This window comes from Nyctereutes procyonoides, unplaced genomic scaffold (assembly GCF_905146905.1).
Source record: "Nyctereutes procyonoides isolate TBG_1078 unplaced genomic scaffold, NYPRO_anot_genome, whole genome shotgun sequence".
NCBI lineage: Eukaryota > Metazoa > Chordata > Mammalia > Carnivora > Canidae > Nyctereutes > Nyctereutes procyonoides.
The window spans coordinates 30,817,061-30,842,663 of NW_026575047.1; the positions used below are offsets into that span (position 1 = coordinate 30,817,061).

The 25,603-nt window shown below is 44.7% G+C and overlaps 1 protein-coding gene across 1 annotated transcript in view; it reads left to right on the top strand.

The window, feature by feature from the left end:
• The window catches only part of HTT (huntingtin), a 152,202-nt gene that overhangs the window by 68,209 nt on the left and 58,390 nt on the right, over positions 1–25,603 (top strand). Inside the window, exons 28-37 of the mRNA XM_055326749.1 lie at positions 129–256; positions 3,378–3,488; positions 8,057–8,134; positions 8,672–8,895; positions 10,085–10,163; positions 10,290–10,451; positions 18,936–18,991; positions 20,233–20,381; positions 22,198–22,334; positions 24,143–24,259. Coding sequence (XP_055182724.1) covers positions 129–256; positions 3,378–3,488; positions 8,057–8,134; positions 8,672–8,895; positions 10,085–10,163; positions 10,290–10,451; positions 18,936–18,991; positions 20,233–20,381; positions 22,198–22,334; positions 24,143–24,259 — 1,241 coding nt within the window. The remainder of the gene's footprint in view (positions 1–128; positions 257–3,377; positions 3,489–8,056; positions 8,135–8,671; positions 8,896–10,084; positions 10,164–10,289; positions 10,452–18,935; positions 18,992–20,232; positions 20,382–22,197; positions 22,335–24,142; positions 24,260–25,603) is intronic.

The following is a 25,603-nucleotide window of genomic DNA, read 5'->3' on the forward strand; positions in this document are numbered from 1 at the left end:
AAGTCAGGAAAATTTTGAATTTTATTCTATTAGAATACCTTTAAAAATCCATTATTGCAAGTCATTTCTTTTAAATTTGGCAAATGTCTGCTTTTGGGCTGAAAGTGTATTTTGTATGTGTTTTAAAGCCTCTCGACAATCTGATGCCCCAGGACCTGTTACAGCAAATAAGTCCTCGTCGTTGGGGAGTTTCTGTCACCTTCCTTCATATCTCAAATTGCACGATGTCCTGAAAGCTACTCACGCCAACTATAAGGTACTGGACCTTTTGTAAAAATATGCACAGACACAAATTTCTGACTGAGTATGGATGTTTTTCTTAAGATTTGTAGCTTGTGTACATACACATAAGGTTTGTCTTTCAGCTTTGTTTAGGGTAGCTTTCATCATATAAAAATTGGAGAAACGATCTCTCTAGGTTATTGGTGCTGTGTCTGGGCTTCCCCAGGCCACCCCCACGTTCAGGGATTCACTAGCAGGATTCATGGGCTTCAGCATTTAGTCATTCTCATAGCTGGGATTCTTTATCGCCATGTGGGAAGGACACTTGGGTGCAGTGTGCAGGAATCTGTGCGCAGGCTTCTTGTGTTCTGTCTCCCATGAGGACCAGACAGAGCACACTTGTCCCCCAGCTACGGAGCTTCCTCTGCCTGACATGAAGCAAAACCCTAGACTCGCAGAGGAATACAGATGTGCAGCCTCAAACAGGTTCATTTGGAGAGTCCAGGCATGGGGAGCCGCCCTAGCAGGGAAGCTTTCACATCAGCGTAAGGAATTGTCAACTGGCCAAGTATGCAGATACCCCCCTGGGCCAACCTCACAACCAGGTTTCTGGAAGGAGGGCAGTGTGTTCTGTTGACATTTCTGCACAGGTACGTTTTGTACTTTGGGCTTCATCACTCTGAGATGATTAAGGAAAAATCTCCCATGGCTTCTCTTAGGGCTTTTTGTCTTTCTTTTTTTTTTTTTTTTTTTTAAGATTTTTTTAATTTTTTATGATAGAGAGAGAGAGAGAGAGAGAGGCAGAGACACAGGCAGAGGGAGAAGCAGGCTCCATGTACCGGGAGCTCTTAGGGCTTTTTGTTGCTTACCTGCCTGCTGGATTTTCCTGGCACTATTTCCCAGATAATCCATTTTTCTGCACTAATTGATCTGAAATACAACCTTTACCAGATATTAAAATCTGTGGGTTTCTATTTCATTTACTGTTTGGGGACTAGAGTCTTTCTGTCCACCTGTTCATCTGTTAGAAGCACACATGTGGATAATGTAGCTCCGTGGTACGTGTTTTTTTTTTTTTACGTTTTTTAAAATTTAAATTCAGTTTGCCAACATATAGTATAACACCCATTACTCATCCCATCAAGTACTCTCCTCATTTCACTGCCCATCCCCATGGTATGTTTTTGACGTGGTAAATTCCCTTATCCTGCTTTAAAACTTTTTCTTGATATTCTTTCTTATTTATTTTTGCATGTGTACACTCTAGAGTAAGCTAATCTAGTTCTAAAGAATCCTGAGAATATTTCCACTGGGATCATGTTAAATTTGTAGGTTCGTTCAGGGAGAACTGATACCTTAGGTGTTAATAAATCCACCTATCCAGGGCAGTCTTGGTGGCTCAGCCGTTTAGCACTGCATTCAGCCGAGGGAGTGATCCTAGAGACCTAGGATCGAGTCCCATGTTAGGCTCCCTGCATGGAGCCTGCTTCTCCCTCTGCCTGTGTCTCTGCACCTCTCTCTGTGTCTCTCATGAATAAATAAATAAAATCTTTAAAAATAAATAAATAAATAAATCCACCTGTCCAGAGTGTGGGTGCCTTTTTGTTTATTGAAACCTTCTTGTATGTGCTCAGATTTACATAAAATCCAAAGAATTTTAAGAAGAATTTTTGAGTAGTATTTCACATAGATCTTGTGCATTTGTTGATAAATGTATCTCCAGATTCTTACCATCTTTTGTTACTGATAGGTGTTTCTCAGTTGTTTTGAAAAGCATTTATAAACCTTATCTCGCTTCTTTTCTGAAGGTTATTGATAAATTTGAAAGATAAGAGTCTTCAGCCACATTTTGCAGAAGATTCAGAGGCTCTTTGTAGCCTGTATTTCTCATGTCACCCACTCAAATAGCAGGGGGCATGTTGGAAATCCCACACAGAGAAAGTTTTTTTTTTTTTTTTTCTGCCTGTTCCCAACTCCCATCCTGGGTCCTGGGGCCCTATTGATGCTCCTGGCATCTGCTCCATCTTTATCATTTCCCCTCCAGGATGTACTGGGCTCCACGCTGTACCCTGTGCACTGTGCCCCCCCCCCCCCATATCCCAGATGCCCACCTGGTTGGTGTATTTGGAGTGCCTGGCACATGTGAGATCTGTCACACCATCTATCTCCTTCATTTCTTCTCCTGAGCTGCCTTGTGCATGGCCCTCCACTCTGGCTCCGCTCTCAGCTCCCCTCTGAGCCCGAAGCCCTGGTTCTTACCTGTGCTCTCTGTTCTTCAAGATGGGCCTTCCTCTGTGTACACCCTTGCCCCCTCATCCTGCTGTGCCTGCTGGAGGTGAGCCTCTTCCCTCCTATCTCTGTGGGACATAGCTGCACGGAGTCATCTGTCCCCAAGGCCCTACTTAAGCCTTCCTCAGCCTGTTGGAAGCCACCTCATGGTGACACGAGCAGCCACAACACTTGGGCCTGCCTGGTGGTCATCTTGTGGCCCAGAGAGTGCTTTCTCTTTCATCACGGGGTGACTGATTTGATCTTACCTAACAGATTCCTTTTTCTGCTGTAGCGTTTTGCAGGGTTTCTACCAGTTTTATTTTCGTAGTTGATCTCTCTTCCTTGCTTTTGTTCTTTCATATTATATTTTCGGACCTGACCTCTCAGTCCATTAAGTGGAAGACTTGGAGAGTTTAATTCAGCTGGGCCCTTTAGAATCATAACTTAATCCTCCTGAAGATGAATTTAGTGTTTTGCTGTAGCCTGACTGAAAGACAGTTTCTGGATTTGATGATGATTCCTTAGGAATGTATGTGGAACGAGATGTATATTTTATAGTTTTTGATATGCTGTTTATCAGATACTGGTTATAATGGACATTTACATTTTTAATCTCCTAGAAGGTCAGAAATTGATTCTTTATATAGTATCAATGTAAGTTGAAAGATGCCTCTGAAAGATGACGGTTTGATATAGCGACCTGGAAGGGTAGTTTCTTCCCTGAGGCATTTTCCCAGTGCTTAAAGCAAACAAACAGCCCACATTGTGAGTGTGTAAGGGTTGCATAGTGGGACATCTCTCGCCATGCTGACAGCACGTGTCTTTTGCAGATGACAGGTGGGATGGTACAAGTAATCCTGTGTTCTTTTCCTCACCTTCCCAAGGTTACCTTGGATCTTCAGAACAGCACTGAAAAGTTTGGGGGCTTTCTGCGCTCTGCCTTGGATGTTCTCTCTCAGATCCTGGAGCTGGCCACGCTGCAGGACATCGGGAAGGTATGTGTTTCATCTCTTGTCATTGAGCTGTACCTGACATGAGGGCCTGTGGGACTGGAACCACAAAGTCCAGGCATGTTCAGAAGGTGGTAGCTGCTGCATTAGCTCTTGACTCTGATACTGGTCTTAGCCTCAGATTAGGGGTGTTCTACCTCTGTCCTCTTTTTCAGTGCTTTTCTGTATATTAGCTTAGGCCCAGTTTATTCTAGAATATTAGTGGGTTTAAACTGGTGACAGTCCTTTGTTTTCTAATTTGATCTTCACAGGCAGAAAGGGTGACAACAGACTGAGTGAGGGTGCATGGCTGGCTCCTTTGGTGCTGTGGGAAGCAGCAGAGCTGGGGTCGCTCCACACCCTGAATGCCCTCCCCCTCATCTTATAAGGAAGTACTCAGACACATGGAGAGTTCAAGTGCATTCCCATCTCAGGTGCCCACATCCCGGGGCCTGTAGGTAGCTCTTTCCTCCAGTCGCTTGACCGTGTGTTCACCTGCTGGCTCCAGGGCCATCTTACTTTCTGCTGGGTTGCAGAGGGATCCGTGGGTAGCTCCCACTTAAACATGTCTCTCTGGCAAGTGAAGTATGGTATGCTCATGAAGTTCATTTGTTTTTATTTCTCTGAATCTTTCTTTTGACTCATAAAAACTCACCTGGTTTTTGTGATTGTATATGATACAATCATATACAGTTTCTTTTCAATTCTTTCCTATGCTTTTTTCACCTCTGTGTAGTGCATGCATGTTTTTTACTGGCTAGATGGTGTCCTGTTCTGATTGAGGGTCAGTTGTCCCTCAAAGTGAAACTGGTCAGAGCTGTTTCTAGTATGGCCTTCTTGGTGAGACCCCATCAGCCACCCTGCCCAGGCTGCGCCTCTGCATGCTCGGCACTCTCTCCCCTTACAGTCATCGATCCTGGCAACCCCTGGCTTTTCCTCTCTCTTACCAATAGGCCTTGTGGCCTGTGGGCTGGGTGCATATAACATGTTTTTAGCAAAATGAGAAACATAACACATTTTAACCTTGAATGTTAGATATACTGGAATAAAAACCAAATGGGATTTTTAAAATAATAATATTTTCCTTTTTCTTGGAATTCAGATGACTGTAGTTTTTGTATTTTCTCATTTTCTAGGAGCACAATTCCTTTATTCTTTTTATCCTTTTATTATGACTGCCACATAGAAATAGTTATTCTGCAGTGGTAGCCAGGGAATTCATCCAATGGTGCATTTATCCCAATACATGAAAGGGGAAATAATTAACAAGTCACAGTCTAATGAAGGTTGGCAGTAGGGGGTCTTGATATTCCTGAAAACAGGGATATGCTTATATTTCTTTTTCTTCTTTCAAGGAGTGTGTGGTAACTTCAGCTCTGAGGCCCCTTGTGTCTGGGGCAGGCGTGACTGGATGCCAGAGCCTCTTGCCCTTTAGCTTTGTCTACAGATAAAGATAGTTTGCTCCCCTGTACTGTCTGTGCTCTGAGTTGATCTATTTTGCTCTTTGGTGACAAAAGCCTGTTTTAAGTGGCAGTTTTTGCTTTTCCTGGATCCCCTTATTGGTGCTCTGAGAGCCTCTTCTGCTTAACTGCTGAATCTTCCTTCCTGGTCTTTTCGATGAGGCTGTTGGTAGGAGTACCGGACCCTCCCTTCCCCCCGCCCCCCAGCCCCAGTTTTTCTTTGCACTTGGCCACTGGCCATGTGTGAGCAGACAGACTCCTGGGCTGATCACTGTGTGGGCAGGGCTGGGACCCCCTCCTGCTAGATGCACTGCCCAGCTGGGGGGAAGCATGTCCAGAGGCCCAGGTGGCAAGATCAGACCGTAGATCCACAAACAACCGCCACAAGATGCAGAGTTGCCGCCTCGGGCACTAGGGGCCTGAGCCACACACACAGCTTGGGAGCAAGAGTACAACCTGCAGAATGTACAGGCAGCTTTTCCTCGGATTTCTGTGAGCTTACCTGATTATAGAAGCTGAAGCAAAAGAATAATTTAGGATTAAAAATAGAGTTGTTTTCTTTCATTCTTCTAAGTATTAACACTGTGGATGAAAAATAATCCTAATTTTACATCCTTGACAAAGAATCCTCTTATTTTTCCTCTTTCCTAGACCTTGTTTACCCCATCGTTATGTGACTGGAGTGTATTACATGCTCCTATCTGGGTGTCGGGATTTTCTTTGGGCGTTATTTTGTACACGTTTTCTGTGTAACCCCTAATTTCTCTCCATGTTATTATCATATTTTTTCTGGCTTCTGGACATTTTATTGGTTTGGAGTGATTTGATTTTGATGTACCTCAGTGTAACTTCCTTAGGTTTTTTGTGCTTGGATTTGTTGAATCGAGATCTCTGGCTTTATTGTTTTCCTGAAGTTTGGGAACTTGGGTCCATGATTTCTTGAAATCTCTTTTCTGGTCCTGCGCACTGCTTTTTCTTCTCTTCTAAGTGGACTCTAATTCTCTGAATATTTGAATGCTTACAATTGTCCTGTATGCGGCTCACTGAGGTTTCTGTCAGCATTCTTACTGTTTTCTGCCTGTATTGCATCTGTGGAGCTCCATTGCTGTATCTGCAGGCTTTCAAGTCTCACCCTCTGCAGCGTCTGAGCTCTGATCCCATCTCATGTACTTTCATCACCAACATGGTGGTTTATCTCTAAAAGTCTGATTTGGGTCTTTTTTTCCATCTCCTGTGTCTCTATTTAAGTTTTTGGGCACATAGAATATTGTCATAATGACTTTTAATGTCATTCTCTGCTAATTCTAAAATCTGTTCTAAGTCATTTTTGACCAGTTGATTATACTCATTATAGATCATGTATTGCTGTCTCTGTGTGCCTGCTAATCATTGATTGGATGCTAGGCATTATGAAATGTTGGGTCCTAGGCATTTTTGTACCCTTGTAAATCTTTTTGAGCTTTATTCTGAGATAGGTTATATTGTGTGGGAATTGGTCCTTGGATTTGTGATGTTAGGTGGGCTGGAGCACTGCTCAGTCTGGGGCTAATTTTAGTCCCACCACAGAGGCAGGGTGCCCCATGAGGTCCTGTTCTTCTCGGTTTGGGGGGAACAGTAAGTGTCCTTAGCCCTTTGTGGGTGCCAGGCACTACCCTGTAACCTTTTCTGGTGATTCTCCCCTGGCCTCGGGGGGTTTCCTCACAAAGCATGTTGACTAGTTCCCTCCTGACCCCCCTGCCCCGTCTCTCCAGAGCCCTCTCTGGGCAGTTGTCTGGCTGGCGGGCTGCCCTCAGAACCTTCGCTGCTTCAGTTTCCCTGGACTCACAGCTCCTCCTGACTTGGGGTCCCTGGACTGTGTTGCCTCTCTTCCTCCTACCTGGGAACTCTCATCAGGCAGCACAGCGTGGGGCTTGCTGCTTTTGTTCCTGCCCCCAGGGGTTGCTGTCCTTCAGTCCCTGATGTTGGGCATCTGGTCACTGCCATTGCCCTCTATCTGATGCTGCTTTTGGTTGTTTGGATGGAAGGTATAAATGGATCCCTTGCCCCATTTCACCAGAAATAGAAGTCTGTCTGTATTACACTGCATGTTGGTGCCTGTGCTGGGACGTGCTCTCTGAGGCTACCATGACATCCTTCCTCAGCAGTTTTTATTGCCTGTTGTGGTGTTTGGTGCCACCAAGTACTCCATGCCTATTTGTTAGGAGATATGGTTCTTTGCTAGACAAACTGTGATCTGAAAGCTCTAGTTGTAATTCTTTCAGTTGATATTTATTAGATACCAGCTATGGGCTAGTAAAACCAAAAAGCACCATGTAACAAATTCAGCCCTGCAGAATACAACGTTGAATGGTTAAGAGTCTAATTTGAGTAAATCAGAATATTAAAAATATGTGGTCCAATACTATTTGAAACCAACAAAAGTCTGTTGTTTTTTAGTACAGGAAATTGTCCCAAACAAGTTTCATGAGAGGCATTTTCAATCTAGTTGGTGTGAATTCCAGCCCTGCTGATAGAAGTAGTGGCTGGCGACCTGGTAGGTGCTGAGGTGTCGTGCCGTTGGTGCTGAGTGCCTGGACTGGCAGGATCCTGACAGTTCGTGTCTTCATCCTTCTCAACACCCCACAAAGACATTGGCTGCCTTGGATCTCATTTTTTAGAGTAGTAAAAGTAGTTTGTGAGAGCAGTCATGTGAAGGCAGGCATTTCATTGCAGATTGCTGTAAGACACTTGTAGGATGTTTTGTAGTGAGTCACACAGAATGCACATATGTTCAGGTGGACATCTACAGGGCTTCTGACTCCTCTGTACACTCTGGATTCCTGTCTTAAACGCAGGGAGAATAGATACTTGGTGAATAGTTTCTGAGCAGGAGAGCGGATGAGTGAGCGACTTTAATGCACGATGGAAAGGCTGGAGGGAGGAGCTCCTTGGATGTCCTTGGTTTCTGCTGACTTTGTCCACATCGATAGACTGCAAGTTTCCTCTTGTGTGGACTGACACTCATGGTTTACGCAGAAGCTGCCTCATGTCTTTGATGTCTATGTAGGGCTCACAGCCGTAACAAGGCCTCTGTGAGTTGTTTGCTTCAATGTCTTATTATATACTCTTTTGCAGTGTGTGGAGGAGATCCTAGGGTATCTGAAGTCCTGTTTCAGTCGAGAACCAGTGATGGCAACTGTTTGTGTTCAACAGGTAAGAAAGTCCTTTCCTGTCCTGTCCTTTAAAGCCCCAACTCTGGGCAAGAGAGCGTAATGCTACTTGTCACTGAGAAGGTGGTGGCTGGGGACGTGTCTGGCAGCGCCCGTCCCTGTTGGCTTCTCTATTATTGGGCAGACAGGTCCCTTTCCTACTCCCCTATGGGAGGAGGAGGCCCATCACTGGAGATGGCAGCTGGACTCTATCTACGAACTGCTTAGTGTCTCTCTAGGATTTTGTTCGGAAAACTGGACCTCATTGAGAATCACAGAGAAAGTTGAGGCTCCAACTTTATGACTTCTTTTTTTTTTTTCAACTTTATGACTTCTTTATGACTTACATCACCCTTCACAACAGCTGTCTCATACCGTCTTAATGGCAGTCTTAATGATTCTCAGCAAGATTTTCAGTCTGAATTTTTGCTAACATGCCCTATTAGTTTTAGCTAGGTTGATAATCTGCCTGGGACACTCTCTGTGTGTTGTTCATGCTGTATTAAGTCAGATGCTGATGGCTTCAATTCTTTCACTCTAGTTGTTGAAGACTCTCTTTGGGACTAACTTGGCCTCCCAGTTTGATGGCTTATCTTCCAACCCCAGCAAGTCTCAAGGTCGAGCACAGCGTCTGGGCTCGTCCAGCGTGAGGCCAGGCTTGTATCATTACTGTTTCATGGCTCCATACACCCACTTCACCCAGGCCTTAGCCGATGCCAGCTTGAGGACCATGGTGCAGACGGAGCAGGACCACGGCACCTCAGGGTAACCTTCCCATCCTGGCCAGGCGGTAGTGTCATGGAGGCATCTTTGGTAGACAGAGCGGTAAATAGTTTATAAAAAGTAAAACATAAATTAGCCATGATCTTTTCATACTCTGCTATGCCCAAGAACTTTGGAAAGTATGATTGTTACCAAGATGCTGTAGGCATGGCCCTGCCCTCAAAGTAGTGTGTGATTCAGTGAGTAAGATGGCCTGTGGGGACGGTGCTGGGCAGGAGCAGGACACTAGGCACACTCACTGTGAGGCAGCCAGACTGTGTCCCAATCATGGAGTGGGACGGGCTGGCATCTGAGAGCAGGCAGCCACCCATTCCCAGTGCTCACAAACCACCTTTGCCTGCAGGGACCGTGGCGGGGCGGCACCTCTCAGGTCTATACTAAGGTGAAAGCACAGCCTCCACGTGGCACATAAAGGTGTTTGAAGGGCATAGAAGAGTCCCATAGCAGCACTTGGTGTTTTATAACCTTGTGGCTAAAATCTTCATTTAAATTTATGGTTGTGTTTTTGATGCCTGGAGTATAGTAGCTGTTGTTTAAATTACCATGATTATTAGCAGGTATTTGGGTTGCGACTTGGTATAGTAACAAGAGAATTCTTTTTCTTCTGACATATGGAGTGATAAAACAGCTACCTGAACATAGTAGAGTTAGAAACCAAGGAAAATGTCCTTATTCTGGGCTTTTCATTTTTGCTGTACTCCCTATATATCCAGTTCTTGGGAATAAATCTTTTTGATACCTTGTTAATACTATGGGGTGTGGTAAAAAAGTAAGGAAGTATGTGTGTGTTACTGTCATCTAATTTTGTATGAATTTCTTGAAAATGTATAATTAATGTGAATATTTAAAGATATTTTTTTCCAAGAAAATCAAGTGAGATCTTCTGAGTCACTGAATCTTTCAAGTGGACGTCCCCCTTCTGGCCTCACTGCAGCCTGGGATGGGTGGTGGTGGGTTTCCTGCATCAGGCAAGCTCTCTCCAAGCGCCTGCTACCCGAGACAAGGCTTGGGGCTCTTGGCCCACTGTGGTCTTGAGGTAGCCCGGCCGTCTGTTAGAGGAGTGGATGCCGCCGTGCACGTGGTCACCCAGGCTCTCCCTGACTTAGAGGGTGGCCGGGAATGCAGGAGAGGACCTAGAGCCATTCTTCACTTGCTTTTTCCCATCTGGCAGGTGGTTTGATGTGCTTCAGAAGGTGTCTACGCAGTTGAAGACCAACCTCACGAGTGCCACTAAGAACCGTGCAGATAAGGTGAGTGGGAAGTGGCAGGTTCCCATGCTAGAAGCACAGATCAAGCCCAGCACTTGCCAGGTCGGCTGCTTGAAGTTTTCAGTTGAAGGCTAACTCATGAATTTGTTCTTTTTTTTTCCCCCGTAGAATGCTATTCATAATCACATACGTTTGTTCGAGCCTCTGGTTATAAAAGCTTTAAAACAGTATACGACCACAACGTCTGTGCAGCTGCAGAGGCAGGTTTTAGACTTGCTGGCACAGCTGGTTCAGTTACGGGTCAATTACTGTCTTCTGGACTCAGATCAGGTTTGTCACTTTCAGCTTTCCTCTTCCACTGCTCTTCCTAATTCAGTAAAGGTTACGTGTGAGACCCTGAAGCCCACCTTCGGGAAATGTGCAGCTTTGCTGTTGCTGCACCAGTCACTGCCTCTCCCCTACTTCATGCACTGGGTGATGCCCAGACCTGGTGCACACGCCCCACATACTGTCTGCCTGGGTGGGGCTGTGTTTGGGGTGGCCTTTACTCGTGTGCCAGATCTTCCTGTTCACTCACCCTCCCCACCCCAAAATTAGTGTATTGCAATTGTAAGATACAATTAAGACTTAATTGTTGGTGGGGGCATTTTTACAGAATGCGGGGATTTATTTTGAACAGATTAACAATTATGGCATCCAGTTTCAAACAAGCTGACGTCAGCATGTGTCTGTAAAAGGGAATGTGGTCTAAGGGAACAGTAGCTGGTGCTGTGTTAGAGGCCCTCCTAGTGCCTGTCTGACCAGCACGGTTTTGACACTCCCTCAACGAGTGGGACTCAGCTGCCTAGCCTTCCTGGTGTGGCTACTGTGGAGAAGTGCTTCTGGAGTCCTCGTCCCTAGGGACGCAAACTCTCTGAAAACAGGAGTCATGCCAGCTAAGTTCGCTACAGATAAAGTTGCCTTTAGGTCATGGAAATGTGACTGTCATTGCTGGGCCATGATCTTGGGCTCCTTTCCCAGGTGAGGTGGGAAATGTTTTGTAGACATTGGTGTACATGCAGTTATCTGCATTGTCTGTAGTTACCATTGGCACCAGTGTTCTCCTTAAAGGGACTTCCTAGAGAAAGTGCTCATCTTCCCACCAGCGGTATTGGGAGGCTGTCTTCTGATGAAGGAGAGCTTGAAGCTACTTCATGGTGGCTGATGTTTGGAGTAATCCTCCTTCTGCTAAATTATCAGAAGCACATCGGCTGAAAGGGCCACCCCCTTCCATGGGGAAGATGCTCACTTGGGGATGGCTGGGGACATTACCCCCTTTCCTCTGACACAGGGGTCTCAGTGGGGGAGAATCCTCACCTGAAGCCTTGGGCGGTGCTGACCCAGAGGGAAGCAGGTGCATGCTGACAGGGGCTTGAGCAATAAGGGGATCTGGGGGTCTTCTGGGCAGAAGCCTGGGCCCATAGTGAGGGCTGCTCTAGGAATACAGAGCCATCAACTCCATCCAGGACTGCACCTCACCATCTCCTTAGCATATGGTTATGACTCCTTACAGGCAGAACCAGGCTTTCTCCTACTGAAATGAGAGGCTACTCTCTCTGGGCTGTCTCTAGTTGGATCACATTCTCTCTTTAGTCCTTCTCCATAGACTCTCTTTTCAGAAATAGTGTAACCTTTGTTGCTTTCATCTATCTTCCTAAAATGTCCAACTGACTCTTAGACAGGGAGAGGGGCCGGCCTCAGAGCTCCTCCATGCTGTGCTTGTTTCTGCAGTGCGCCTGGGCCACACTCCAGTGGAGCCAGTTTCCAGCCTCCTTTTATGGGGTGGTGTTGGCTTTTTCTTGCTGCAAGTGCTCTGGCCTCACATTTGTTTGGATTTGCTTTTATCACTCAGTGCCTGAGGGTTTCAGTATGATGACAGTAGAAAATGAGACCGTGCAGACCATTTAATTCAATCCAGATCATGATTTGTTGAGTATCTGCTCTGTATGCATCAGGCCCAAGGGCTGGAAGCAAACAGTGGGTAGGTAAAGTTCCTGGCATGAGGTTGGGAGGGTGCAGGTGCTTGAAGAGTTGGACATGAAACTGGCTCTAATCCAGTCCTGAAATGCCGTGCCCTTTGTCCTCAGGGTCCCTTTCCTGTCAGGCACCAGCCCCCTGCATCGCTTCTTTGAATATCGGGGTGTAGGGGAAGGCGGACTGACGTGTGTATCTTCTTATTAAGCCAGATTCAAGTTTCAGGGCATCCATGCCGCTCAGTGTGTGAGAGCTGGAACGAGCCTGGCCCCCACATCTGTCTTTTTGGTACTGCTTGGTCTTCTGGAGGGTGTGATCTATTTTTCTACAGTGTCCACACCATCGTTTAGTAAATGTTCTTTTTTTTTTTAATAAATTAATTTTTTATTGGTATTCAATTTACCAACATACAGAATGACACCCAGTGCTCATCCCGTCAAGTGTCCCCCTCAGTGCCCGTCACCCATTCACCCCCACCCCCCGCCCTCCTCCCCTTCCACCACCCCTAGTTCATTTCTCAGAGTTAGGAGTCTTTATGTTCTGTCTCCCTTTCTGTTATTTCCCACACATTTCTTCCCCCTTCCCTTATATTCCCTTTCACTATTATTTATATTCCCCAAATGAATGAGAACATATACTGTTTGTCCTTCTCCGATTGATTTACTTCACTCCGCATAATACCCTCCAGTTCCATCCACGTTGAAGCAAATGGTGGGTATTTGTCGTTTCTAATGGCTGAGTAATATTCCATTGTATACATAGACCACATCTTCTTTATCCATTCATCTTTCGATGGACACCGAGGCTCCTTCCACAGTTTGGCTATTGTGGACATTGCTGCTAGAAACATCGGGGTGCAGGTGTCCGGCGTTTCATTGCATCTGAATCTTTGGGGTAAATCCCTAACAGTGCAATTGCTGGGTCGTAGGGCAGGTCTATTAACTCTTTGAGGAACCTCCACACAGTTTTCCAGAGTGGCTGCACCAGTTCACATTCCCACCAACAGTGCAAGAGGGTTCCCCTTTCTCCGCATCCTCTCCAACATTTGTGGTTTCCTGCCTTGTTAATTTTCCCCATTCTCACTGGTGTGAGGTGGCATCTCATTGTGGTTTTGATTTGTATTTCCCTGATGGCAAGTGATGCGGAGCATTTTCTCATGTGCATGTTGGCCATGTCTATGTCTTCCTCTGTGAGATTTCTGTTCATGTCTTTTGTCCATTTCATGATTGGATTGTTTGTTTCTTTGCTGTTGAGTTTAATAAGTTCTTTATAGATCTTGGATACTAGCCCTTTATCTGATGCGTCATTTGCAAATATCTTCTCCCATTCTGTAGGTTGTCTTTGAGTTTTGTTGACTGTATCCTTTGCTGTGCAAAAGCTTCTTATCTTGATGAAGTCCCAATAGTTCATGTTTGCTTTTGTTTCTTTTGCCTTCGTGGGTGTATCTTGCAAGAAGTTATTGTGGCCAAGTTCAAAAAGGGCGTTGCCTGTGTTCTCCTCTAGGATTTTGATGGAATCTTGTCTCACATTTAGATCTTTCATCCATTTTGAGTTTATCTTTGTGTATGGTGAAAGAGAGTAGTCTAGTTTACTCTAGTTTCATTCTTCTGCATGTGGATGTCCAATTTTCCCAGCACCATTTATTGAAGAGACTGTCTTTCTTCCAGTGGATAGTCTTTCCTCCTTTATCGAATATTAGTTGACCATAAAGTTCAGGGTCCACTTCTGGGTTCTCTATTCTGTTCCATTGATCTATGTGTCTGTTTTTGTGCTAGTACCACACTGTCTTGGTGACCACAGCTTTGTAGTACAACCTGAAATCTGGCATTGTGATGCCCCCAGATATGGTTTTCTTTTTTAAAATTCCCCTGGCTATTCGGGGTCTTTTCTGATTCCACACAAATCTTAAAATAATTTGTTCTAACTCTCTGAAGAAAGTCCATGCTATTTTGATAGGGATTGCATTAAACGTGTAAATTGCCCTGGGTAACATTGACATTTTCACAATATTAATTCTGCCAATCCAGGAGCATGGAATATTTTTCCGTCTCTTTGTGTCTTCCTCAATTTCTTTCAGAAGTGTTCTATAGTTTTTAGGGTATAGATCCTTTACCTCTTTGGTTAGGTTTATTCCTAGGTATCTTATGCTTTTGGGTGCAATTGTAAATGGGATTGACTCCTTAATTCCTCTTTCTTCAGTCTCATTGTTAGTGTATAGAAATGCCATTGATTTCTGGGCATTGATTTTGTATCCTACCACGCTACCAAATTGCTGTATGAGTTCTAGCAATCTTGGGGTGGAGTCTTTTGGGTTTTCTATGTAGAGTATCATGTCATCGGCAAAGAGGGAGAGTTTGACTACTTCTTTGCCAATTCGAATGCCTTTAATGTCTTTTTGTTGTGTGATTGCTGAGGCTAGGACTTCCAGTACTATGTTGAATAGCAGTGGTGAGAGTGGACATCCCTGTCTTTTCCTGATCTTAGGGGAAAGGCTCCCAGTGCTTCCCTATTGAGAATTATATTTGTTGTGGGCTTTTCGTAGATGGCTTTTAAGATGTTGAGGAATGTTCCCTCTATCCCTACACTCTGAAGAGTTTTGATCAGGAATGGATGCTGTATTTTGTCAAATGCTTTCTCTGCATCTAATGAGAGGATCATATGGTTCTTGGTTTTTCTCTTGCTGATATGATGAATCACACTGATTGTTTTACGAGTGTTGAACCAGCCTTATGTCCCGGGGATAAATCCTACTTGGTCATGGTGAATAATTTTCTTAATGTGTTGTTGGATCCTATTGGCTAGTATCTTGTTGAGAATTTTTGCATCCATGTTCATCAGGGATATTGGTCTGTAATTCTCCTTTTTGGTGGGGTCTTTGTCTGGTTTTGGAATTAAGGTGATGCTGGCCTCATAGAACGAATTTGGAAGTACTCCATCTCTTTCTATCTTTCCAAACAGCTTTAGTAGAATAGGTATGATTTCTTCTTTAAACATTTGATAGAATTCCCCTGGGAAGCCATCTGGCCCTGGACTCTTGTGTCTTGGGAGGTTTTTGATGACTTCTTCAATTTCCTCCCTGGTTATTGGCCTGTTCAGGTTTTCTATTTCTTCCTGCTCCAGTTTTGGTAGTTTGTGGCTTTCCAGGAATGTGTCCATTTCTTCTAGATTGCCTAATTTATTGGCTTACAGCTGTTCATGATATGTTTTTAAAATCGTTTGCATTTCCTTGGTGTTGGTAGTGATCTCTCCTTTCTCATTCATGATTTTATCAATTTGAGTCTTCTCTCTCTTCTTTTTAATAAGGTTGGCTAATGGTTTATCTATCTTATTAATTCTTTCAAAGAACCAACTCCTGGTTCTGTTGATCTGTTCCACAGTTCTTCTGATCTCAATTTCGTTGAGTTCTGCTCAAATTTTAATTAACTCTCTTCTTCTGCTGGGCGTAGGGTCCATTTGCTGTTTTTTCTCTAGCTCCTTTATGTGTAAGGTTAGCTTTTGTATTTGAGTTCTTTCCAGTTTTTGAATGGATGCTTGTATTGCGATGTATTTCCCCCTCAGGACTGCTTTTGCTGCATCCCAAAGATTTTGAACAGTTGTATCTTCCTTCTCATTAGTTTCCATGAATCTTTTTAATTCTTCCTTAATTTCCTGGTTTACCCTTTCATCTTTTAGCAGGATGGTCCTTAACCTCCACGTGTTTGAGGTCCTTCCAAACTTCTTGTTGTGATTTAGTTCTAATTTCAAGGCATTATGGTCTGAGAATATGCAGGGGACGATCCCATTCTTTTGGTATCGGTTCAGACCCGATTTGTGACCCAGTATGTGGTCTATTCTGGAGAAAGTTCCATGTGCACTTGAGAAGAATGTGTATTCAGTTGAGTTTGGATGTAAAGTTCCGTAGATATCTGTGAAATCCATCTGGTCCAGTGTATCATTTAAAGCTCTCGTTTCTTTGGAGATGTTGTGTTTAGAAGACCTATCAAGGGTAGAGAGAGCTAGATTGAAGTCACCAAGTATAAGTGTATTATTATCTAAGTATTTCTTCACTTTGGTTAATAATTGGTTTAAGTATTTGGCAGCTCCCACATTCGGGGCATATATATTGAGAATTGTTAAGTCCTCTTGTTGGATAGATCCTTTAAGTATGAGATAGTGTCCCTCTTCATCTCTCACTGTAGTCTTCGGGGTAAATTTTAGTTTATCTGATATAAGGATGGCTACCCCTGCTTTCTTTTGAGAACCATTTGAATGGTAAATGATTCTCCAACCTTTTATTTTCAGGTTGTAGGTGTCCTTCTGTCTAAAATGAGTCTCTTGTAGACAGCAAATCGATGGGTCCTGCTTTTTTATCCAGTCTGAAGCCCTGCGCCTTTTGATGGGGTCATTAAGCCCATTCATGTTCAGAGTTACTATTGACAGATATGAGTTTAGTGTCATCATGATATCTATTCAGTCCTTGTTTTTGTGGATTGTTCCACTGAACTTCTTCTTAAAGGGGAATTTTAAGAGTCCCCGTTAAAATTTCTTGCAGAGCTGGTTTGGAGGTCACATATTCTTTCAGTTCCTGCCTGTCTTGGAAGCTCTTTATCTCTCCTTCCATTTTGAATGAGAGCCTTGCTGGATAAAGTATTCTTGGTTGCATGTTCTTCTCATTTAGGACCCTGAATATATCCTGCCAGCCCTTTCTGGCCTGCCACGTCTCTGTGGAGAGGTCTGCTGTTACCCTAATACTCCTCCCCATAAAAGTCAGGGACTTCTTGTCTCTTGCTGCTTTAAGGATCTTCTCTTTATCTTTGGAATTTGCAACCTTCACTATTAAATGTCGAGGTGTTGAACAGTTTTTATTGATTTTAGGGGCGGGGATCTCTCTATTTCCTGGATCTGAATGCCTGTTTCCCTTCCCAGATTGGGAAAGTTTTCAGCTAGGATTTGTTCAAATACATATTCTGGCCCTCTGTCCCTTTCGGCGCCCTTGGGAACCCCAATTAAACGTAGGTTTTTCTTCCTCAGGCTGTCGTTTATTTCCCTTAATTTGTCTTCCTGGTCTTTTAATTGTCTCTTTTTTCCTCAGTTTCCCTCTTTGCCATCAACTTGTCTTCTATGTCACTCACTCGTTCTTCCACCACGTTAACCCTCGTCGTTAGGACTTCTAGTTTGGATTGCATCTCATTCAATTGATTTTTAATTTCTGCCTGATTGGATCTAAATTCTGCAGTCGTGAAGTCTCTTGAGTCCTTTATGCTTTTTTCTAGAGCCACCAGTAGCTGTGTAATAGTGCTTCTGAATTGGCTTTCTGACATTGAATTGTAATCCAGATTTTGTAACTCTGTGGGAGAGAGGACTGTTTCTGATTCTTTCTTTTGAGGTGAGGTTTTCCTTCTAGTCATTTTGCTCAGTGCAGAGTGGCCAAAAAACAAGTTGTATTGGGAAAAGGAGAAAGAGAGAGAGAGAAGGAAAGAAAAGAGAAAAAGAAAAAAGAAAAAGAAGAAAAAAAGGAAAAAAGAGAAGAAAAAGAGAAAGAAAAAGAAAGGTTAAAAAAAAAGGGGGTGGGGGAAGCAATCAGAAATCAAAAAGAAAAAAAGAAAAAAAAAACCCACGGGGGAGTATCTTCTGATTCTGTATACTTTAAGTCCCTTGACTTCCCCTGGAACTTGTCCGTCTAGCTGGTCTTCTGGGGGAGGGGCCTGTTGTGCTGATTTTCAGGTGTTAGCACTTGGGGGAGCTGCTCTGCCCCCTGCCTGGTGCAGGGCTCAGTGGGGGTTGTTTACCTGGTGAGGCCCCAGGAGGAACAGCCGCAGTTGCTATGGCAACTCTGGAAACCAGATTCAGCCCCCACAGTAACTACGGGGCTCTCTGTCTGCAGGGCCTGGAGGCTCCGGGGTGGGGCCGCTGATCTGCTCAGCTCCTCCGTGCAGGAGCGTCCTTGCTGTCCTGGGCCCTCCCGGCCTCTGCCTATCCCGGGGGGAGGCTGGATCCTGGGCTGTGTCCCGGCGCCCTGTGGTCCGGAGCCTGTGCTGTTGGATTCGCACTCCCGGCCGCGCAGCCCCCTCCGCGCCGGAGCCTCTTCCTCTGCCGGAGCCGCCGCCGAGTTGCTCCCAGAGCCGCGCAGCCCCCTCCATGCAGAGCCGTGCCCGAGCCCCTCCGAGCTGCTCTCGGGTCAATGTGTGGGCGCTGCAGCCCTTAGGGAGCTCGGTGCACTCTCCCCGGGGTGCAGGTGTCTATTAGTGTCCCAGGGAGCCTGAGGGCATCCCCGCCCTCCTGGGGTCCTGCTCCAACTCCCTGCGTGCGCCTTTCCCCCGGGAAGGTTGGTGCAGCTCCTGCTTCTCCAGGATGGAGCTCTCCTGTCCTGGGGACACTCGCCCCCGCCTCAGCCCGGCTCCTCACGGCCCCTCCCCCTTGGAGGCCTTTTGTTTCTTTATTTCTTTTTCCCCAGTCTTCCTACCTTGATAGAAGCGGGAACTCTTCTCACTGTAGCATTCCAGCTGGTTTCTCTTTAAATCTCAGGCCGAATTTGTAGATTTTCAGGATGATTTGAAGGTTATCTAGGTAATTTGGTGGGGACAGGTGACTTGGGGACCCTACTCTTCCACCATCTTGCCCCTCCCCTAGTAAATGTTCTTAAGGGGATTTGTGGAAGTATCTTGAATTATCTAGTCTGGAAGAATTCATCTGAGTTCTTGTGTACAAACAAGTTTACCTACTGTCAGGAACCTGGTTAAAGATTTACACAAATAAGTAGAGAGAAAAGTAACCTAGTTTGTACACTTTACTGATGTGAAAATTTTATTTTCCTGCTTGTAGGTGTTTATTGGATTTGTGCTGAAGCAGTTTGAGTACATTGAAGTAGGCCAGTTCAGGTAATAGCATTTTGTTATTTTAGATTTTTTGTCCTTATTACATATTTATGTATGATTTAGATTATTAAGATGAATATTTACTTTAAAGGATTGTTAAGCATTCTTGCTAGATATTTTTTTAGGTGGAACTCTGATTAACATGCTTTGTGTTTTTGTTTCTCTTAAAAATTGGTAAGTGTCTCAAGATCATTTAGAAATAGCTGTGTCTGGAATTACACTTGTCAGTTTTCATTTCACATTTCAGAGTATTTAATTATGAGGACTGACTGCTCACTGCAGTCTTATCTGCTGGGACACTGATGTTTTTGAGCTTCTTAGAGAAAACATGTTTTAGATGTGGCCATCGTCAGTAGAGATGGTTACTGTGCACTTCACTGATTGGTATTGCAGCTTCCCCTTGCTGGACAGGGAGGCCTTAACATTTCTCCTGTGCCAGTTATGGGCATCTCGGTGTAGTTCCTGAACATGAGATCTCCTCAGTCGCTGAACTGCAGTGGACCCTTGAATGACACGGGTTGGGGCTGCCCGCCCCTGCACACTCCAAAATCTACCTTTAACTTGTGCCTCCCCAAAAAGCCAACTACTGGAGTCTGCTGTTGACCAAAGCCTTCCAGACAATGTCAACAATCTCCTATTTCATATGTTCTGCATATCGTGTATATTCCTACAGTAATGTGAGCCAGAGAAAAGAAAATGTTACTAAAAAAACTGTGAGGAAGATAATATACGTTTACAGTCTAATATTGTATTTATAAAAACCCCGTGTGTAAGTGGACCCGTGCAACTCAAACCCGTGTTGTTGGGGGTCAGCTGTTCTTAGTGTGAGAGACATGGTGAAAAAGGCTGTGTTCTCAGCGCTTCTGGGTCTAGAGATCCAGCACTTTCTTACTCCAATCAGGTGACATCTTGACTCTGATTTGAGACAAGTTACTTTTTCTCCCTTGAGCCTCAGTTTCCTCAACTGAAGAGCGAAGGGGCAGAAAAAGAGCTCAGAAGATAGCACCTCTGGGCATCCCATGGTGTTGGGGGCTTTCTGGGGACATTCCCTCAGCCTTCCCCATTGTCCCCTCATTCCTTGCTCGCTCTCTCCCTCTCCCTCCTCACTTGCTGCTCCACAGCCCCCTCGTCCTGTCCCTTTCCCTTTTGTTCTAAATTTGGAATCATGAGTAATTTCATGTTGTTTATATTGATCAGTATTTAATTTTAAAAGGAAGTATCTAAATGGATGTTTTTGTTTCTAGGGAATCAGAGGCAATTATTCCAAACATCTTTTTCTTCCTGGTATTACTATCTTATGAACGCTATCATTCAAAACAGATCATTGGAATTCCTAAAATCATTCAACTCTGTGATGGCATCATGGCCAGTGGGAGGAAGGCTGTGACACATGGTAATGGGACAAACCTTTCCCTGTGGTCATCATTAATGATGTGCTGGACAGTGTTAGTCTTCATTACACCAACTTCCAACTGTATCCACAGCTGCTCTGTGCTTTGTAGGCTGTATATGTGCATGTGTGTGCATGTGTGTGTGTCTGTGAGTGGGTGTGCATGTGCATACTGGTTAGAAGTGTTATGAAGGGATCCCTGGGTGGCGCAGCGGTTTAGCGCCTGACTTTGGCCCAGGGCGCGATCCTGGAGACCCAGGATCGAATCCCACGTCAGGCTCCCAGTGCATGGAGCCTGCTTCTCCCTCTGCCTGTGTCTCTGCCTCTCTCTCTCTGTGACTATCATTAAAAAAAAAAAAGAAGTGTTATGAAAAGAGAGCTCCCTTTTACTCTCAGGAGCTTATAATCTCCTAAGGGGAAAAGCACAGCAGTCAGGTGACCTGAGGTATAGGTAGAGTCTAATAGAAATACTTTTGTTGAATTACATGAAACACACAAAACTGGAAAATGCAGCTTGTCTAAGGACACTTGGTTTGTTGCACAGTGGTACTGGAAGTAGTGGTTTGGCCTGGGTTCAGGACAATTCTGTTGTGCCTGATTATTTATAGAGGCCTTACTGAGCACAGAAAGTGATCAGATGCTCAAGCTGCCTCCTCCCACCTGTGCAAGGAAGTTATGGTTTTAAGAATAAACTGTAAATCCTTGAACTTTTCAAACTGACCTCCCAGCATTTTCCTACTGACTCCTCTCTGGCTCCACTGTCAGGAATCAGTAGGCTTTTGAGGCTTTTGGTAAGGGTATATCCTAAGACCTTTGCAGACCCCAGGTGGGAGGAGGGTATTGTGGTGTGCAGCATTCTCTGTTCCATGGAGGTAATGTGTTGAGAACTAGACATGGAACACCATCTGATTTTCACAGTCACTGGACTCAACTTGCCATGGCTTCACAAGAGCTGAGATTCCTGCCTCAGCAAAAGTTCACACTTGTCCACATATGGAATTTGGGGTCTGGTGCAGATGTCCAATAGAGAGATGACTAAAGCTCCCTAGATTAGAGGATCTTTGGATAGAAAATCAGTGGGCAGACAGACCCTTGTACTTTCTATAGAAAGCTTGGTCATCTGTAGAACAGCCAGCAAGTATGCCGTGTGTGTGTGGCACTGAGGGTCCGTGTGCCCGTGTGTGTGTGTGCACGCGCGTGTGCGCATATCCCACTAGGCTGACAGTGACTTGCAGTGACATCAGCAACATGATTGGGCCACACCCTTCCCAATGAAAGGTGTTTCTTCTGGTTCATCCCAGTAGTGATGTTAGACTGAGGAATCTACTTTGCTATTTTGGATAAAGACCAGACTTGGGGGAAAGACTATCTAATGAGAGTGAGTTATTACTTAAAAGGGCATAGAAATCTAATTTAAATATTTTCTGATGAAGAACACTGTCATCTTTTCAGGTAAATCTTTCAGTAGAGTACACATTAGAATAGGAGGTTGTTATTTTAGTTAGTTGAAGGATTTTAGTTTGAATTTGACTTTTGAATTTGTGTCTTTTTTTCAGAAATGATGTTACATCACAGACACCCTAGTTTTCTTTTTAAGATTTCACAAAATTATCAGTACATGGTGGAGGAAAACCTATAGTCTCTATGATGATATACTGATAATCCATAGCACTCACTGATAACCTGAATTTATCCTTTATTATAAGCTATATATGGATTAGGGTTTTCTTATTTTTTGGACATATTTTGGAGGTGTTAAGCTTTGTCTGCCCCATAAATGGTGTGTGATACCTTCTAAACCTGCCTTTTTACACTGCAGCCATACCGGCCCTGCAGCCCATAGTCCATGATCTCTTTGTACTGAGAGGAACCAATAAAGCCGATGCAGGAAAAGAGCTTGAAACCCAAAAAGAGGTGGTGGTGTCAATGTTACTGAGACTCATCCAGTACCATCAGGTAAGGAGGCTTTGGGGCAACCCTTGGCACCCCATTGTCTCTGCAGGGGGAGGCCTCCTGTCTGCTAATTAGTGGATGATCATTTGTGCCACCCTGAGCTCTCAGTCTGGGGAGATGCCAGGAAAGAATAAGCCTGCCAGGACTTGGTCTTTAAAGCCACATAGCCACGTGGGGAGGTCATTTGCCACCTGGCTAACAGTCATGGGGTCATTCAAGGAAATAAATAAATTGAAGACTCTCTTTTCCTAAACGACACAAAAATCAGTTCATTGACATTCATCAAAATGTTAGAATTCTAAAATTCTAGATTTTAAAAGATTTTAAGAGATTTTTAATCTTTTAAAAGGTTAAAAGATTTTTAAAATCTCACATCTGAGAGGCACCTGGGTGGCTCGGTAGGTAAAGCATCTGCCTTTGGCTTTAGGTCATGATCTTGGGGTTCTAGGATCGAGTCCTGCATCAGGTTCCCTGCTCAGTGGGGAGTCTGTTTCTCCCTCTGGCTATGTCTCTGCCCTTTCCCTTGCTTGTGCTCTGTCAAAGAAGTAAAATCTTTTAAAAAATAAACTCACATCTGAAATAATTTAAAGACTTTACCTTGTACATCTTTTTACCATATGTTGAGGTAGGGCCAGGGTCTTATCCTCTGTGCTGATTGTAGATTTGTTTTCCTTAAGGAGGAGTGGGAATTCCAGGCCGATTGGGGTGGCTTCAGTGCAGAGACCTAGCCTCTTCAGTGATGCCATTCAGCTTGTGCGCTTACCTGGCTTTCACTGTTTGTAATTCTTGTTAGCTATTTGTCTTTGAATCTTAAAGTCATAAGCTTTTTCATAGAAACACTTTCTTTGTACATTATCGTTTTGGTTGATCTATGTAATGTTTAATTAAATCCCATAATTACAGTGAAAAATACAAAGCACACTGGGTTGGAGAAAGGCCTGGAGAGTGGCCTATCAGCCACATGGGCCCAAGGAGCTCTTGTCTGCTTCTCAAGAGGCCCGAGAGGGTTGGCTAGCCTTTGCTGAGGAGAGTTGGAAGGGAGTACAGATCTCCCTCTGAGAGGCAGCTGTGGAGGGCGTGAGCAGACTTCTTAGAGAGTGGGCTTAGATTGGCATGGCTCTCTTTGTAGCCCTTGAGCTTTAAATAGGTCAGGTTGATAGGTGTTTTTGTTGACAGGAAGATGATAAGTATTTTCAGTTTTGCAGGCTCTAGGGCATCAGTTGCAGCATCCCAGGTCAGCTGTTGTGGACAAAAGCTGCCCCAGCCATTGTGTTCATGAGGGTTATGGCTGTGTGCCGATAAAACTTTGTTTATTACTAAAACAGACTTTTAGATATCTGCCTAGGACTGATCACTAATAAACTCCTGCTCGACCATGGGTAACTGTTCTGAAAGTAATGCTACTCAGTAGATTAGCTTTGGAAAAACACAGACTTGAAATTAATGTAAGCGAAAGTCAGGAGGCATCTGCAGAATAGTTTAGTCAGGCTGTGTTTGCATTTTTCCAAAGGTTAATAGAAATTTGATTTTCATTTTGTGCCTTTTCTCTGATTATAAAATCTTGTAAATTCCATAGAGGCGTAGAAGCATAATGATGGCAAATGATCCTAAGGAGTGTGCAATTAGAGTGTGCCCCTTGCATTTTCTTATGGTTTCTAACATGTCCTGGGTCAGGGTAGCACAGGTGCTTTAGGCCCTCTTTGGGGATCGTGTTTGTATCCTGGAGTCCTCCCGCTGAGCCAGGGTCAGTGTGCTCTGCAAGCACGACTGGCTGGGAGGTGCTCTGACCTGCCCTTGCCCCACACCTGCAGGTGCTGGAGATGTTCATCCTGGTCCTACAGCAGTGCCACAAGGAAAATGAAGATAAGTGGAAGCGACTGTCTCGGCAGATAGCGGATGTCATCCTCCCGATGTTAGCCAAGCAGCAGGTTTGTCTCCTGTGTGTCTTGTGGCTGTGGGGTCACTGGGACATGTTTATAGCTGGCAGAATTTCTTATAGGAGGCAACACTTGCAATTGACATTTCACTGAATTAAAACAGATTCAGTTTGTGATCCTCATCAGTGCCGATCACAGGGCTGGGATTTCATTTATTCTCAGTGACCTTCTCAGGTTGCTGTTGCCTCCTGCCTCACAAGAGCAGAGCCTGAGGCTCAGAGCTATAGACCAACCCACCCAGAGGTGGGCAACTGGAGAGTACTGGGGCCAGTGTGGAACTGGTTGAGTCTGGAGCTGTGTCCTTTCCTGTCTGGCTGACCTGCCTCTCTCATCCTTCTCAGTCAGACATTGCTACTTGATCTTGAGGAGTTTGTTTTCCCTTGTCAACCATGATCCATCATTTAATCAGAACTTCTGTAATCAAGCCATGTGATCAGTTGTTTCCATAATTGCAGTGGAAAGAGGTTATCTGGCTGTGTTATGTGGGATGGAGCCACTCGACACAGTTTCTGAACCATGACTGCCACCAGGTGTGTGAGGACAGGATGCTCTGTGCCCGTTGCAGGTGCAGTAGCACCTTGGTAAATGGGATGTGTGTGTTGGGCGGGGGGGTGTCTCCAAGGGAAGCAAGGGAGTGTCGATGATGTCCCTCCAGGAAGTCTCACCAGCCGTTAGCAGAGCTCTAGGTATTAAGCGCTTCAAGATGCAGTCATCAGATACCTGTGTTCATTTTCATTGTCTCAGTTAAAGAAGCAAGTACTCTGGGTAGTAGGCAGTGTCCGTAACTCTTGGCAGTTGATACAGATGTGTAGCCATGGTGTAGTAGTAGTTACTGTCTTCACAGCTTCAGCCCCATTCTGGCTTCCTAACAGACTTGTCATCCAGAAACGACTTTAGAGGGAGGGAGTCTTCTGGTAATATTGATAGATGGCAGTTTTCATAAATTGATGAATGTGGTGGTTTATCGTGGTTAGGGATCTGTATCTTTAGAATAGTACTCCAAAAACTTCGTTCCAGTCTCATTTGTCAACAGTGTACACGATGTAAGGCAGATAGAGGGCAGCCCAGGTGGCTCAGCGCTTTAGCGCTGCCTTCAGCCCAGGGCCTGATCCTGGAGACCCGGGATTGAGTCCCACATCAGGCTCCCCACAGGGAGCCTGCTTCTCCCTCTGCCTGTGTCTCTGCCTCTGTGTGTGTGTGTGTGTGTGTGTGTGTCTCATGAATGAATAAGTAAAATCTTAAAAAAAAAAAAAAGGTGGAGCTTGAAGGCTGGAAGGCATAGTAAATGTCCAGCTTGATCCCTGCCATCATGAAACCATGTGAAACACACAGTGC